The following is a 17,936-nucleotide window of genomic DNA, read 5'->3' as shown; positions in this document are numbered from 1 at the left end:
ACTTTTTTTCCCTCCATTAAATTGATATGTAGTGCTTTCCAGGCCTTATCCCCAGATATTAGTAAACATTTATGAACATGGGTGTGTGTAGTGTAAAGCACCATCTGTAACTGTAAGGGGAGAGAGCAGGTAGTGGTATTCACATTTTTAATAATGAGCTTTCCGCAAACTTTGGCAAGTTTTAAGTGGTACCAATGGGAATTGCTTCTGCAAGTCTTTTGGTTGCTCTGAAGTGACTAGCATGTGACAACACTGTGACAAGGTGCAGAAACGTCAGCTCTTCGGTGACTTGGGGCTGGTGGCATTGCAGCAAATTGCAGAATTTAGGATCTCCCGTGGAAGGACCAAAAAGCCAGGCTGATCTCCAGTAGGGCAGGACCTTTAACACCTCTGGTGCGTAAAGGGGAGGGGAGAAATCACACCTTTGCTATTTTTGTTACTTGACTGGTATTTTCTTACTTTAAGTGGTTGGGGTAAAGATCTTTTGAGAGGACTGGCGAGATTGACTTAAAGTGTATTTAGGTTTTATTTTATCAGCCCTAGTTCCAAGGATAGGAATTCAGAATGTGAAAGTAAAACTGTCTCGGTGATTTGACTGTGTAGTTGAAGGAGAAATTTAAAAATGAATTTTAAGAGTGGTACCAAAGGACATTCTGTTTTCTTCAGATCCCAAAGGAAGGAGTGTGTCCTCCAAATGGAAGCTCCAGACAGGTAGGATTTTTTTTTTTTTTTTTTGGCTTCTTGGGAGTTTTTCTGGCTCTTGGCTTAGTGTTTTCATTTCTTTGTCCTCCTTCCCCCCTCCCTCTTTTTCTTACTGCCACATAAAACCAGAGTGATATTACTTATCATATACTTCAGAAATAAAATTAAAAATAAAGCATAAATAAAAACTTCATAGAGCTGAATGACTGGGTTGAATGATCATCTTTGAGTGAGTGTATATGCTGAGATAGGAGCTCAGAGGTGCCAGGACTCAGGAGAAGGGTGGGCAAGCACATGCTCTTGTTCTCTAAACTTTAAAATATCTGAACTGGGTCATCTGACATGTATTTTTTTTTTTAGATTTACTTATTATTTATTTATTTTATTTACTTTTGGCTGCGTCGGATCTTAGTTGCGGCACGTGGGATTTTCGTTGCAGCATGTGGGATCTTTTGTTGCAGCGCGTGGGCTTCTCTCTAGTCGTGGCGTGTGGGTTTTCTCTCTCTAGTTGTGGTGCGTAGGCTCCAGGGCACATGGGCTCTGTAGTTTTGGCACGCGGGTTCCAGAGTGCGTGGGCTCTGTAGTTGTGGCACGTGGGCTCTAGTTGAGGTGCGTGAGCTCAGTAGTTGTGGTGGCATGTGGGATCTTAGTTCCCTGACCAGGGATCGAACCTGCGTCCCCTGCATTGTAAGGCGGATTCTTCACCAGTGGATCACCTGGGAAGTCCCTGATACGTATTTTTTATTTTATAAAAAAGACAAGATCTATATGAAGTTAATGTACTAGTGAGGACAGTATATTTTATATGTCTATGGTGAATTTCATTCTGAAATGGCTGTGTTCTCTGAAAGTCACAAAATCTAAGTGCATGCTGCCTTCTGGGTTCACCTCTGATATGCAGCTTCTTGCAGCAGATAGTTGGGAATTGCTAAGTGGATCACATCCGCACCTTATGGTATTTAGGTAAGGAAGCAGAGGGACTGTCACTAGGGGGATATTGGCCCAGGACATCACAGCTAGGTCATTCCCTCTTGCCATTTTAAAAGTTGAGTTTGAGGATGTTTCTGCTTTTTTTCTTGCACCGTGTCATGGGGTATTGCTCTTAAGAGTGTGGTGGGGTGAAAGGGTGTTAGGAACACACTCTGGGGGATGGACTGTAGTACTGAAGAAGGGACACAGGTTTGCCCCCCTCCTCTCAAGTGATGCCCAAGTGACACCCTCCGAGGAACTGGGCTGGATGGACAGGTGCTGTCTGGGGCTCTGCATGGTGATTCCTTTTTAAGGTGTATATATGACCAAATCTTCTCCCTCTCTTTGCTTTTCTTCTTTGAAGTCTGATGCTCGCTCAGCCTGGGCCATCTAGTAGTTTCAGGCCACTGAAGACCCTCTCATGGCTCCTCCCAAACCTAAGTTTGTCTGGTAAAAAAGCATCTTATTTTGTAAATTGAATAGCTTAGTGAAACTTTGAATGCATGTTTCACAGAGTGTGTGTTCCATGTAGGATAGAAATTAAAAGGGTAGTAAACAAAACAAAACAACAAAAGTGATTTTATCAAGGTTAAACAAAGTAAAACTCTTTTCTGAAGAACTTCTAAGTCTTTAGTACGAAGAGTACTCACCTGCATTGTGAATCTGCAAGGGGTGGGTTTAGAAGTTAAAGAATACTCAGCTTACTGGCCATTCCTATTTTTTATAGTATGGAGTGTATTTGTCCTCGAGGAAAATTTTCTTTTCCTCCTACCCCTTCCTCAAAATGAAGTTTGAAGTGATGGAATAGATTATGGTTCAAAAAATTATTTGAAGCCATGGGCATAGAAGTTCATAAGCCATATGGAGTAAGCTCTGTGTGTGTGTGTGTGTGTGTGTGTGTGTAGGTGGGTTATTTGTGTATGTGTGTGTAAAAGTCCAAAAGTTTGGTATTAAAGCAGTATGGAGCAGTGTTTGAATTACCGGGGGAAATATTCTTCATTTCCACAGAAACTGGTCAACAAGTGAGAGAAATTATTAATATTCAGTTTTTTTCTTTTTAATTGAAGTGAAGTTGCTTTACAATGTTGTATTAGTTTCTGGTGTACAGCAGAGTGATTCAGTTATACATATATAAGTTACATATATTTTTTCAGATTATTTTCCATTATAGGGTATTACAAGATATTGAATATAGTTTCCTGCGCTATACAGTAGGACCTTCTTGTTTATCTGTTTCATATATAGTAGTGTGAATTTGTTAATTCCAAAATCCTAAATTATCCCTCCTCCCCTTTCCCCTTTGGTAACCATTTCTTTTCTGTGTCTGTGAGTTTCTTTCTGTTTTGTAAATAGGTTCATTTAGGTTCCACATGTAAGTGATATCATGGTATTTGTCTTTGTCTGACTTACTTCACTTAGTATGATAATCTCTAGGTCCATCCGTGTTGCTGCAAATGGCATTATTTCATTCTTTTTTTATGGCTCGGTAATATTCCATTGTATATATATATACCACATCTTCTTTATCCAGTTATCTGTCGATGGACACTTGGGTTGCTTCCATGTCTTGACTATTGTAAATAGTGCTGCTATGAACATTGGGGTGCATGTGTCTTTTCAAATTAGGGTTTTCATCTTTTCCATATGTATGCCCAGGAGTGGGATTGCTGGATCATATGGTAACTCAATTTTTAGTTTTTTAAGGAACCTCCATATTGTTCTCCACAGTGGCTGCACCAATTTACATTCCCACCAACAGTGTAGGAGGGTTCCTTTTTCTCCACAACCTTTCCAGCATTTATTATTTGTAGTCTTTTTGATGATGACCATTCTGTTTGGTGTGAGGTGCATACCTCATTGTAGTTTTGATTTGCATTTCTCTAATAATTAGCGATGTTGAGCATCTTTTCATGCTCCTGTTGGCCATCTGTATGTCATCTTTGGAGAATATCTATTTAGATGTTCTGCTCACGTTTTGATTGAATTGGAGCTTTTTTTTTTTTGATATTGAGCTGTACGTGCTGTTTGTATATTTTGGAAATTAAGCCTTGTTGGTTGCATTGTTTGCAAATATTTTCTCCCACACCATATGTTGTCTTTTCATTTTGTTGATGCTTTCCTTTGCTGTTTAAAAGCTTATAAATCTGATTAGGTCCTATTTGTTTATTTTTGTTTTTGTGTTGGGAGACTGACCTAAGAAAACCTTGGTATGATTTGTGTCAGAGAATGTTTTGCCTATGTTCTCTTCTAGGACAAGAAGACATGTTGTCATGTCTTTTATTTAAGTCTTTAAGCCATTTTGAGTTTATTTTTGTCTATGGTGTGAAGGAGTGTTCTAACTTCATTAATTTACACGCAGCCCTCCAGATTAACATTCAATTTTGTTAGAGAAAAATCAAGAGTTTTCATTTGATTTTGTTAGGTATTGATTATAAATACTGGTCTTAAGTTCATGTAACCTCCCTTTACTTTGTAATTTTTCTCACAAGGAATATTTACCCATAATTTTAAAGTTTAGCATTTTGGAACTCGGTATGTTTGTGTTTTCTTGAAATTGGAGAAGGAAAGTTTTAATACTAATTATCTTAAATGTTTTCTTGGTGCAGTGGGATATAGAAAAGCTTTAAAAAATATTAGATAAACTTAAAAATATTATTGTAAAAGGCATTGGTTAGAGAGTGTCTGTGACCTTTTGAATGGTGATGTTTCAGGAGTTGGCCATAAACTTCTAGAATTAACTGTAAAAACCAGTACTTCAAAAAAACTCTAGTCTTGTCTAAAACAGAGGGAATAAAAAACAAAGAATTTCGTGGTATCATTATTTTACTATAAGCCACGAGGCGGATGTGCCAGCAGGACAGGGGCCTGGGGGCTGATGTGCAGTTCTGAGTGCACCAGAGAGGTGCAGCCAAGCTGAGCACGGATGGGACAGTGGAAACAGGTATTTGTAAGAATTTGAAGAGAGGGCAGAAAGCACAAATAGAGATGGTAAAAACTGGATGATATCTAACCACAGAAAGTATCCATAAAGCCTCTTGTTCTTCACAAGATGGAACAGTTAGAAGAGAGAACAGAGGAGAGTGGAACCCATATGGTTCTCTGGCTGGATAACGTTGTTTAGAACCTTGACATGCGAGGGGCAGAGGTATGTGGCCAAACTAACTTCATGTTTACAAGTATACTTTTGAGCACTTGTAATGTTTGGTTTAGGGGTAGAATACTTAAGTTTAATGAGTTAATTTTTACTTGTTTATCCCTAATGATTGCTATTCTCAAGCAAATTAAATTAAAAAGAAGTAAGTTCTAAGTTGAGACCTCTAGCAGGGATAGATTAAAAAAAAAAAAAAAACAACACACACACACACACACTCAACTTGAATTAGGATCTGTCTTCTAACTCTTTGGCTACTGCTTGTGAGGTAGAAGAGGCCAGCTATCCCAGACCAGCTTGGGTGCATCTTGACCTGTGTTCTGGAGGAAACAGGGATTCACAGGAATGGAGTAGGTACACCAACTCTTGACATGACACTATGTAGCAAACTGCTTACAGTATTAACTTCAAAGTCATTATCTATGGAAGGATTATCTACTTTGTAGAGTATCTGTTGACAATTATGTTGGTCAGAGTTTAAACATTCCCTCGCTGGCCAGTCCTGGGCCACCTTCTGTTGCCCAGCTTCTGATGCCCAGTGAATATATACTATTACTAATTCAACTCAGCACAAATGTGGACAGAAGAGAAATTTTTGCATAAAAATTATTCATTGCATTCTAAAATGTATGGAACATCCATTTATTATATTTATTTATATTTATTATATATTATATTTATTATATTTACTTAATATAAATAATTGGAAGATGGTTTGAGATCTGATTAAAGGTAATTCAGTGCTTCATATTTTTAAAGTTGAAATTAAGCATTTTTTCCCCTTAGGGGTAGGAAGGGCCAGAATATGGTACTTTAAAACCATTATTTTTTAGCCATAACTTTTCCTCAATAATATAACCCTAGTGATAGAAAACTGATTATTTTCAAGTATCAGATAATCACACATGCAAAAAAAAAAAAAAAACTGTAAGAAACCAGAAAAAAACTAGATAATTAGGATTTAACCACTAATAATAAGGTGTGTATTGAGTCTTCACATGGCTGTTTGGGAATTTATTCTTTTTGAATGACTTTTTAAATGATAGATTAAAATGTGAATCTCTAAGGAATTATGTTGTTACAAGCATTACACCAAAACAGACATTGTCATTAGTTTTCTTGTATAGGAATTGTATGTGACTATTATTTATCTGTCTGTTCCTCTCTTTTTATTTGGTAGGAATTTCAGAGAGAAAAAGCAAAGAGGAGCTAGCCCAGGCAATTTTTTAACTTTAAAAACCCGTGATAAACCATAATGGAAAATAATGTGAAACAGAATGTATATATATGTAACTGAATCAGTTTGCTGTACAGTAGGAATTAACACAGCATTGTAAATCAACTATGCTTCAATAAAATAAATTTTAAAATATCTGATGTTTCTTTCTATAAATTTTCTTTGGAAGGTGGACTTGATCTCATTCTGCGTTATAGTGAGTATTCTGCCTAAGGGTATTAAACTTTCCTGATAATAGTTGTATTGAATTAGGCAATAAGAGTGTCCTTTCTGAACCCCAGCAGGGAGATTGCTGGGCTCTGGCAGTTAGAGCCTTTTACACAATGTCCTTCTTCATGTGTTGTGAGGCCAACTAGCACCTCCCTTCTTCCTCCTCATTCACAGGAGGGAGGTTTTTGACGAGTTTATGATTGATTGATTGGCTGATTGGTTTATTTATTTACTTATGAATAATAAATTATACCTTCCTTTAAATAAAATATTTTAAAATTAGATAACTTGAATTTGGAGAGACAGGAAGGGATGTGATATCTTGGCCTGTATAAGCAAGTGTTTTTCTGTGTAGAAATATGGGTGTGTTGTCTAAATTCAGACTGTTTTGTTTCCTGAAGAGTGTGAGTGTGCAGTGTATTTTTTTAAAATAGATCTTTATTGGAGTATAATTGCTTCACAATACTGTGTTAGTTTCTGTTGCACAACAAAGCAAATCAGCCATGTGCATACACATGTCCCCATATCCCCTCCCTCTTGAGCCTCCCTCCCACCTTCCCTATCCCACCCCTCTAGGTCATCGCAAAGCACCGAGCCGATCTCCCTGTGCTATGCTGCTGCTTCCCACCAGCTAACATTCAGTAGTGTATATATGTTGATGCTGCTCTCACTTCGCCCCAGCTTCCCCCTCCCACTCCATGTCCTCAGGTCCATTTCTCTATGTCCTCCTCTTTAATTCCTGCCCTGCAGCTAAGATCATCAGTACCATTTTCTTTTCTTTTTTTTTAGATTCCATATATATGTGCTAGCATACGGTATTTATTTGTCTCTTTCTGACTCATTTCACTCTGTATGACAGACTCTAGGTGCATCCGCCTCACTACAAGTAACTCAATTTCGCTTCTTTTTACAGCTGAGTAATATTCCATTGTATATGTGTGCCACATCTTCTTTATCCATTCATCTGGACATTTAGTTTGGTTCCATGTCCTGGCTATTGTAAATAGTGCTGCAGTGAACACTGCGGTACATGACACTTTTTGAATTATGGTTTTCTCAGGGTATATGCCCTGTAGTGGGATTGCTGGGTCATATGGTAGTTCTATTTTTAGTTTTTTAAGGAGCCTCCATACTGTTTTCCATAGTGGCTGTATCAATTTACATTCCCACCAACAGTGCAGGAGGGTTCCCTTTTCACCACACCCTTTCCAGCATTTATTGTTTCTAGATTTTTTGATAATGCCATTCTGACTGGTGTGAGGGGATACCTCATTGTAGTTTTGATTTGCATTTCTCTAATAATTAGTGAAGTTGAGCAACTTTTCATGTACCTCTTTGCCATCTGTATGTCTTCTTTGGTAAAATGTCTATTTAGGTCTTCTGCCCAGTTTTTAATTGGGTTGTTTGGTTTTTTAAAAATTATTTTTATTTTTATTTTGCGGTATGCAGGCCTCTCACTGCTGTGGCCTCTCCCATTGTGGAGCACAGGCTCCAGACGTGCAGGCTTAGCGGCCATGGCTCATGGGCCCAGCCACTCCGCAGCATGTGGGATCTTCCCAGTCCGGGGCATGAACCCGTGTCCCCTGCATTGGCAGGCAGACTCTCAACCACTGCGCCACCAGGGAAGCCCTGGTTTTTTTTTTTTGATATTGAGCTCCATGAGCTCTTTGTATAGTTGGGAGATTAATCCTTTGTCCGTTGATTTGTTTGCAAATATTTTCTCCCATTCTGAGAGTTGTCTTTTCGTCTTGCTTATGGTTTCCTTTGCTGTGCAAAAGCTTTTAAGTTTAATTAGGTCCCATTTGTTTATTTTTGTTTTTATTTTTGTTATTCTAGGAGGTGGGTGAAAAAAGATCTTGCTGTGGTTTGTGTCAAAGAGTGTTTTTCCTATGTTTTCCTCTAAGAGTTTTATAGTGTCTGGTCTTACATTTAGGTCTTTAATCCATTTGGAGTTTATTTTTGTGTATGGTGTTAGGGAGTGTTCTAATTTCATTCTTTTACATGTAACTGTCCGTTTTCCAAGCACCACTTATTGAAGAGGCTGTCTTTCTCCATTGTGTGTTCTTGCCTCCTGTGTTGTAAATTAGGTGCCCATATGTGTGTGGGTTTATCTCTGGGCATTCTATCCTGTACCACTGATCTCTATTTCTCTTTTTGTGCCAGTACCATACAGTCTTGATTACTGTAGCTTTGTGGTATAGTTTGAAGTTGGGGAGCCTGATTGCTCCAACTCCGTTTTTCTTTCTCAAGATTGCTTTGGCTATTTGGGGTCTTTTGTGTTTCCATACGAATTGCAAGACTTTTTGTTCTGATTCTGTGAAGAATGCCATTGGTATTTTGAGAGAGATTGCATTGAATCTGTAAATTGCTTTGGGTAGTATAGTCATTTTCACAATGTTGATTCTTCCGATCCAAGAACATGGTATATTTCTCCATCTGTTTATGTCATCTTTGATTTCTTTCATCAGTGTTTTATTGTTTTCTGAGTACAAGTCTTTTGCCTCCTTAGGCAGGTTTATTTCTAGGTATTTTATTCTTTTTGTTGCAGTGGTAAATGCAATGTTTCCTTAATTTCTCTTTCTGATTTTTCGTTGTTGGTGTATAGGAATGCCAGAGACTTCTGTGTACTAATTTTGTATCCTGCAGCCTTACTGAATTCATTGAGTAGTTCTAGTAGTTTTCTGGTGGCATCTTTAGGATTTTCTATGTATAAGTATCATGTCATCGTCAAACAGTGACAGTTTTACTTCTTTTCCAATTTGTATTCCTTTTATTTCTTTTTCTTCTTTGATTGCTGTGGCTCAGACTTCCAAAACTATGTTGAATAAGAGTGGCAAGAGTGGACATCCTTGACCTGTTCCTGATCTTAGTGGAAATGCTTTCAGTTTTTACCATTGAGTATGACGCTTGCTGTGGGTTTGTCATATATGGCCTTTATTATGTTGAGATAGGTTCCCTCTATGCCCATTTTCTGGAGAGTTTTTGTCATAAATGAATGTTGAATTTTGTCAAAAGCTTTTTCTGCATCTATTGAGATGATCATATGGTTTTTACTGCTTAATTTGTTGATGTGGTGTATCACATTGATTGATTTGCTTATACTGAAGAATTCTTGCATCACTGGGATAAACCCCACTTGATCATTCTGTATGATCCTTTTAATGTGCTGTTGGATTCTGTTTGTAGTGTTTTGTTGAGGATTTTTGCATCTATGTTCATCAGTGATATTGATCTATAATTTTCTTTTTTTGTGATATCTTTTTCTGGTTTTGGTATCAGGGTGATGGTGGCTTTGTAGAATGAATTTGGGAGTGTTTCTCCCTTTGCAGTTTTTCGCAAGGGTTTGAGAAGAATTGGTGTCAACTCTTCTGTAAATGTTTGATAGAATTCGCCTGTGAAGCCCTCTGGTTCTGGACTTTTGTTTGTTGGAAGACTTTTAATTACAGTTTGAATTTCATTACTTATGATAGGTCTGTTTATATTTTCTAATTCTTCCAGGTTCAGTCTTGGAAAATTACACCTTTCCAAGAATTTGTCCATTTCTTCATGGTTGTCCATTTTATTGGCATATAGTTGTTTGTAGTAGTCTCTTATAATCCTTTGTATTTCTGCGGTGTCAGTTGTGATTTCTCCTTTTTCATTTCTAATTTTATTGATCTGCATCCCCTCCCTTTTTTTCTTGATCAGTCTGGCTAAGGGTTTATCAATTTTGCTTATCTTCTCAAAGAACCAGCTTTTAGTTTTATTGATCTTTGCTGTTGTTTTCTTCATTTCTATTTCATTCATTTCTACTCTGATCTTTATGATTCTTTCCTTCTACTGACTTTGGGTTTTCTTTGCTCTTCTTTCTCTTGTTGTTTTAAGTGTAGGGTTAGATGATTTGAGATTTTTCTTGTTTCTTGAGGTGAGATTGAATTACTATAAACTGCCCTCTTAGAACTGCTTTTGCTGCGTCCCATGGGATTTGGGTTGTCGTGTTTTCATTGACATTTGTTTCTTTGTATCCTTTAATTTCTTCTTTGATTTCTTCAGTGACCTCTTGGTTATTTAGTAGTGCACTGTTTAGCCTCCATGTATTTGTGTTTTTTACAGTTTTTTTCCTGTAAGTGGTTTCTAGTCTCATAGCGTTGTGGTCAGAAAAGGTGCTTGATATGATTTCAATTTTCTTAAATTTAGTGAGGCTTGATTTTTGACCCAAGATGTGATCCATCCTGGAGAATGTTCCATGTGCACTCGAGAAGAAAGTGTATTCTGCCACTTTAGGGTGGAATGTTCTATAAATATCAATTAAATCTTTGTGGTCTATTGTGTCATTTAAAGCTTGTGTTTCCTTATTTATTTTCTGTTTGGATGATCTGTCCATTGGTGTAAGTGGGGTGTTAAAGTCCCCTACTATTAGTGTGTTACTGTCGATTTCTCCTTTCATGGTTGTTAGCATTTGCCTTATGTATTGAGGTGCTCCTATGTTGGGTGCATAAACATTTATAATTGTTATATCTTCTTCTTGGACTGATCATTTGATCATTATGTAGTGTCCCTCCTTATGTCTTGTAACAGTCTTTATTTTAAAATCTATTTTATCTGATACAAGTATTGCTGCTCCAGCTTTCTTTTGATTTCCATTTGCATGGAATATCTTTTTCCATCCCTCAACTTTCAGTCTGTATGTGTTACTTTCAGGTCTGAAGTGTGTCCTTTGTTCACAGCATATATATGGGTCTTGTTTTTGTATCTAGACCAGTCTGTGTCTTTCGGTTGGGGCATTTAATCCATTTATGTTCAAGGTTGTTATTGATATGTAGGTTCCTAGTACCATTTTCTTAATTGCTTTTGGTTTGTTTTTGCAGGTCTTTTTCTTCTCTCGTGTTTCCCACCTAGAGAAGTTTCTTTAGCATTTGTTGTAAAGCTGGTTTGGTGGTGCTGATTTCTCTTAGCTTTTGCTTGTCTGAAAAGCTTTTGACTTCTCTATGTAATCTGAATGAGATCTTTGCTGGGTAGAGTAATCTTGGTTGTGGGTTTTTCTCTTTCATCACTTTAAGTATGTCCTGCCACTGCCTTCTGGCCTGCAGAGTTTCCACTGAAAAATCAGCTGATGACCTTATTGGGATTCCTGTGTATGTTATTTTTTGTTTTTCCCTTGCTGCTTTTAATATTTTTTCTTTGAATTTAATTTTTTTTAGTTTGGTTAATATGTGTCTGGGTGTGTTTTTCCTAGGGTTTATCCTGTATGGGACTCTCTGTGCTTCCTGGACTTGGATGACTATTTCCTTTCCCATGTTAGAGAAGTTTTTGACTGTAATCTCTTCAAATATTTTCTCAGACCCTTTCCTTTTCTCTTCTTCTTCTGGGACCCCTATAATTCGAATGTTGGTGTGTTTAGTGTTGTCCCAGAGGTCTCTGAGGTTGTCTTCAACTCTTTTTTCTTTATTCTGCTCCTTGGCAGTTATTTCCACCATTTTGTCTTCCAGCTCACTTATTTCTTCTTCTGCCTCAGTTATTCTGTTATTGATTCTTTCTAATGTAGTTTTCATTTCAGTTACTGTGTTGTTCATCTCTGTTTGTTTGTTGTTTAGTTCTTCTAAATGTTAAACATTTCTTGTATTTTCTCAATCCGTGCCTCCATTCTATTTCTGAGATTCTGGATCATTTTTACTATCATCACTCTGAATTCTTTTTCAGATAGATTGCCTATTTCCCTTTCATTTATTTGGTCTTGTAGGTTTTTACCTTGCTCCTTCATCTGTTACACATTTTTTTGCCATCTCATTTTTTTTTCCTCTTTTTTTTAATGAATGATATTGCATTCCTGTCTTACTGGTTGCTTGGCCTGAGGCTTCCAACGCTGGAGTTTGTAGGCTATTGGGTAGAACTTGGTCTGGGTGCTAAGATGAGGATCTCCTGGAGACCTCACTCCAATGAATATTCCCTGCGGTCTGAGGTTCTCTGTTAGACCAGTGGTTCAGACTTGGAGCTCCCACTGCAGGAGCTTCGGCCCAGGCCCAGCTCGTGAACCAAGATCCCGCAAGCTGTGTGGGGTGGCAAAAAAGAGAGCAATAACAAAGTAGAAGATAAAATTAGACTAGGAAACTAACAGATATATTGAAAAGAATATAAAATTTAAAATATAGATGAATCAACAACTGGAAGGTACATCAGTACCACAATAGTAAAAAAGGGAGAGGGAAAAGAACAAAATGGGAAAAGGCCTTGGCTGTGGAGGGCGGTGCCTAAGCAAGGGCAAGGTTTGGGTGGTGGGCAGGGCCTATGCTCAGGACCCACAGGGCTAGAAAAGGCCCTGGGGGCTGTGGGGGGTGGGGCTTAGGCTCAAGGAACACAAGGGGCTCAGGCGTGCCCCTCACCCCTGGTCTGAGAGGGCAGGGGACCCCGCCTGGGAGCCCAGCAGGCCTCCTGGGCTCGAGTGGGGGGGCAAACGCCCTCCTCTCCTGCTCCTCCCATCCTGGATGGTTCCTCCCACCTGCCTCTTCTGATCTCCCCAGCCTCCCTCCTGTGCCCCCAGGGACCCATGCGGCCTGAAGGGGCTTTGGAGGGCAGGGGATCAGCCTGGGAGCTCAGCAGGCTCCCTGGCCCGAGTGGGCCAGAAGATTGCCCTCCACTCCTGTCCCACTCCTTCCGGAGGGTCCCTCCCCGCTGCCTCTCCTGATCTTCCCAGCCTCAGGCTTGCCGATCCTGTCTGGCCTCTACTTCTCCTCCCCCCTCAGTCCCCCCTACCTCCTACTGGTTCACTTGGGGCTTCCTCCCGTCTCCTTGGTCGTCACAGTCCCCCCCAGTGGCCGGCAGGTGCCCTAGTTGTGGGGAGAGTCCAACGCCGTGTCTTCCCACTCTGCCATCTTGGCTGTGCCTCCCTGTGCAGTGTATTTTAATCACATTATTAAAGGAGATGATCAGCTTCAGACCATCTACTTATTAGTTTACAAGGGAGTGGAATGCAGTTGCCCCTTTATTTTCTTTTGTCAGTGTAGAGAGTGATATGGTGTTATCAGAAATTTTTAATGCCATATCAAGGCAGTGAAGCAACATAGCCAAAAGCTGTTTCTCATAAAAGTTGTAAACTCAGAATTCCAATGACATTTTAAGAATATCTCAGGAAAACAGGTTAGTCTATCTGCAAATGATTCACTCTTCCTTTCCTGCCCACTGGAATTGGGATTCATTGATCCCACTTTGCACAAAGAAGCTTCTGTGCAAAGAGTGAACATGTAAATGTTTTTGCATCATTTGTTTTCTCCTTAATTTTCAAGCTCAACATTTAGACATAGTTGCTTTGCAAATGATTCATTTTAAATTTTTATAATGTGGTTGTATTAAATTTGATAGTATTGCAGGTATTACATGCTTATTTGAGAGCTGGCCCAGATAAGCTGCAGCCTAGTATAGAAAAACAAAACAACCCCAAAAAGCAAAAAAGTGAAAACCCCTGTCTTCTGGATCATGCCCAGAGGAGTCTGAACCTGTAGAAGGGTGACGAGTCCAATTGTTTCCTGGAAATTAGTGCTACTAAGGCACGTTCAGCCTGTCTCATTCCGTTGGTGAGCTTGGTCAGTCTCTGTACACTGCCTCGCACACGGGTGCCCTCTTCTGGAACACTGAAGGCAGGACTGAGAAAAATGAGTGAGGTGAAAGGTTCCCTGAGGAGGCAGACCTTCTAGGTGACGCTTACTAAAATTCATCATTGGTAAAGACTGAATTTTGGCCTCTGTGCTGAGTTTTGATTATTAGGTTTTGTTTATGGTTCTCTTACAAGGGCCCTGAAATCATTTGTAGGTCCCATCTAGAGAAATGTATTCTATATAAACATCAAAAATGGGTTCATTTGAGGCAATTTTCTTTAGGAAAATCAAGTATTCATTGATACTGAGAGCTAATATTTGTATATGATTACACATGGCAGTTTACATGTAACAAAATGCTGATCTCGCCTGATCATCCAAATAACCGAGTAGTAATCTTAGTGGTGCAAGGGGTGGTTGTAGTGATGAAAATGGGTCTGGTGATGGCAGCTGACATTTATTGTTTACCGAGTGCCAGACTCTGCCCTAAGCATTTACACAGATCTTCTCATTTAATCTTCATAGCACCTCGTTCTTTCCGTTCTGTAGATGAACAAACTGAGGCTCACGCAGAACAATGAACTTACCCACAACTGGTGGCTGATGGAACCCATGTTTGAACTTGGCAGTCTAACTGGAGCTTTTCAACAGATACTCGCTTTTAGCATCTTCTAAGTTTATAGTTGTTCCTTACTGGCAAACTGAGTGCTTGCCTGGAGAATCTCATTAATAAATTAAGGGGACCTCCTAATTCTTTCACTGTAATGGAATTTTATTCAGATGAATACTCTGCTAGACATAGTTTTAGGGTGGCACATTTCGGAGTTCCTTGGTCATATAGACTCTCACCCCGTGATGGCACCCATCAGGGTGCGGGCAACTGCTGTGCCTGTACTGAGTTCCCACGGGTAGCTCCGCCTGGATATACTGTGGGCACTTTATACGTATCACGCCTTCAAGTCTTTGAATCAAACTCAGGGTCTTTTCTCCTCTGTCTCCTGTTTTCCCCCATATGCTTGCACACTCTCTGCTCTCTCCTTCTCTAGCTCCCTTCCTCTCTTCTTATCCCTCCCACCCCCTCCCTCTCCCTCCCCCTCCCCCTCCCCTGGTGTACATTCCTTCTTCTTCCTGAGGTAAGAAGAGTGCTGAGGCCTGTGTCAGGCCAACGCTCTGCCTGAGACAACCTCTAGAAAGCACTGCTCCCAGGCTTAACTGCTTAGATACTGTTGGGTAAATGGCACCACTGGAGGGGCTGTAGCTGTTCTGAATAACCTCATGTACGTCTCCCTCAAGAGGAGGTGTAGAAAACCGCTAGAGCTCATCCATGAATTCGGTAAAGTTGCAGGATGCAAAATTAATACGCAGAAATCTGCTGCATTTCTATACACTAACAATGAAAGATCAGAAAGAGAAATTCAGGAAACACTCCCATTTACCTTCACATCAAAAAGAATAAAATACCTAGGAATAAACCTACCTAAGGAGGCAAAAGACCTTTACTCTGAAAACTATAAGACCCTGATGAAAGAAATCAAAGATGATACAAACAGATGGAAAGATATACTGTGTTCTTGGATTGGAAGAATCAATATTGTCAAAATGACTATATTACCCAAGGCAATCTACAGATTCAGTGCAATCCCTACAAATTACCAATGGCATTTTTCACAGAACTGGAGCAAAAAATTTAAAAATTTGTATGGAAACACAAAGTAATCTTGAGAAAGAAAAAAAGAGCTGGAAGAATCAGGGTCTCTGACTTCAGACTATACTACAAAGTAATGAAGACAGTACGGTACTGGCACAAAAACAGAAACATAGATCAATGGAACAGATTAGAGAGCTCAGAAATAAACCCACACATCTATGGTCAATTAATCTATGACAAAGGAGGCAAGAATATACAACGGAGAAAAGACAGTCTCTTCAATAAGTGGTGCTGGGAAAACTGGACAGCAACATGTAAAAGAAGGAAATTAGAACCCTTCCTAACACCATACACAATGATAAACTCAAAATGGATTAAAGACCTAAATGTAAGACTTGATGCTATAAAACTCCTAGTGGAAAAAGTACGCAGAACACTCTTTTATGTAAATCGCAGCAAGATCTTTTTGGATCCATCTCCTAGAGAAATGGAAATAAAAACAAAAGTAAACAAATGGGACCTAATTAAACTTAAAAGCTTTTGCACAGCAAAGGAAACCATAAGCAAAACAAAAAAACAAACTATGGAATGGGAGAAAATATTTGCAAACAATGTGATCAACAAGGGCTTAATCTCCAGAATATACAAGCAGCCCATACAGCTCAATATCAAAAAACCAACAACCCAATCAAAAAATGGGCAGAAGATCTAAATAGACGTTTCTCCCAAGAAGACATACACATGGCCCAGAGGCACATATAAAGGTGCTCAGCATTGCTAATTATTAGAGAAATGCAAATCAAAACTGCAATGATGTATCACTTCACACTGATCAGAATGGCCATCATCAAAAAGTCTACGAATAATAAATGCTGGAGAGGGTGTGGAGAAAAAGGAACCCTCTTACACTGTTGGTGGGAATGTAAATAGGTACAGCCACTATGGAGAACAGTATGGAGGTTCCTTAAAAATCTAAAAATAGAGCTACCATATAATCCTGCAGTCCCACTCAGGGACATATATCCAGAGAAAACCACAATTCAAAAAGCCACGTGCACCCCAGTGTTCATTGCAGCACTGTTTACAATAGCCAAGACATGGAAGCAACCTAAATGCCCATCGACAGAGCAGTGGATAAAGAAGATGTGGTGTATCAACAATGGAATATTACTCAGTCATAGAAAAGAATGAAATAATGCCATTTGCACCAACATGGATGGACCTAGAGATTATCATACTAAGTAAAGTAAGCGAGACAAAGACAAGTATTGTATGATGTCGCTTATATGTGGGATATAAAAAAAAATTGGTACAAATGAACTTAATATACAAAACAGAAATAGACTCACAGCCATAGAAAGCACACTTAGGGTTACCAAAGGGGAAGAGGTGGAGAGGGATAAATTAGCAGTTTGGGGTTAACATATACATACTACTATATATAAAAAAGATAACCAACAAGGACCTACTGTATAGCACAAGGAACTATACTCAATATTTTGTAATAACCTATAAGGGAAAAGAATCTGAAAAAGTATATATATATATATATATATATATATATATATATATGTATGTATTACTGAATCACTTTGTCATACACCTGAAACTAATATAACTATGCTTCAATAAAAAATAAAATATTTAAAAAGAGTTTTGATAAAAGGAATATGTTTTTAAAAGATTAGATTAGGTGCTATCTCTGCTCTGCCTGAGAAATAAAGGCTATAGATAATGGTGGCCAAGAAGATTTCCTTTCCTTTCTTAGAGGCAATTTATGCTTCTGGGTTTTAAGTGTATCTCACTTACGGTGTTGTACTTAGAACTCTTCTTGACCGACTTCATTCTGGCTTCCCTGAGTCTGCTGGTTTCAGGCCTCTGTGACTGCATCCTCAGCTTGCAGAATGGCAGCCGGGTCATAGTGCTCCCTTCCAGTTCTTTTATTCCACTTGTGACTGGAGTTGTTTCCTTGCCCTCTTTGGGATTCTTCTGACTTGCCTCTGACTAGCTTATGTATGAAACTGAACTAGGTGACTGTTGTTGTTTTCTAAATGCAGGGGGCGCACCTTAGCCTAGTTTATTTTTTTATCCTAGTTTTATTACCACAATTAAATAAAAAATTAAAGACATTTAAAAAATTTAGATTCAAAGAAAATATGAACTAAGACAGTGTATCTGGTACCCTCTGCTGATGTCAGTCTCCTTAGAACTTTTCGGGATTGGTTATACTGAACTAGAAAGTTAGTGCCCCATGTCATTGCTGGCAGAACGCAGAAGACCTCAAAGGAAGTGGACACAGCTGCTTGCTCAGTTCTGTGTTTTTTTAACAGATGGCTGTTGAATAACCTCAGCCTACTCTTCTGATGTGGATACAAAGTGAAGTTTAAGATAGTGGTAGGTGAGAGAGGTGGGACTTTAAAAAAGCAGAGCTGTAATATCCAGGTGCTCTGA

At 39.0% G+C, this 17,936-nt stretch overlaps 1 protein-coding gene across 8 annotated transcripts in view; it reads left to right on the top strand.

Moving 5' to 3' along the window:
- PSD3 (pleckstrin and Sec7 domain containing 3) overlaps positions 1-17,936 on the top strand; it is a gene marked incomplete at its 3' end in the record, with an annotated part of 575,664 nt that overhangs the window by 247,325 nt on the left and 310,403 nt on the right. For 6 of the 8 annotated variants that reach the window (XM_082608415.1, XM_082608413.1, XM_082608419.1 and 3 more), the window contains one exon: positions 667-711. The exons of the other annotated variants lie outside the window; for them this stretch is intronic. In XM_082608415.1, coding sequence (XP_082464541.1) covers positions 667-711 — 45 coding nt within the window. The remainder of the gene's footprint in view (positions 1-666; positions 712-17,936) is intronic. 8 annotated transcript variants of the gene reach the window in all.

Source organism: Mesoplodon mirus (genome assembly GCF_964341445.2).
Source record: "Mesoplodon mirus genome assembly, chromosome: 20".
Taxonomy (NCBI): Eukaryota; Metazoa; Chordata; class Mammalia; order Artiodactyla; family Ziphiidae; genus Mesoplodon; species Mesoplodon mirus.
This window is presented reverse-complemented; position numbering and strand designations above follow the sequence as displayed.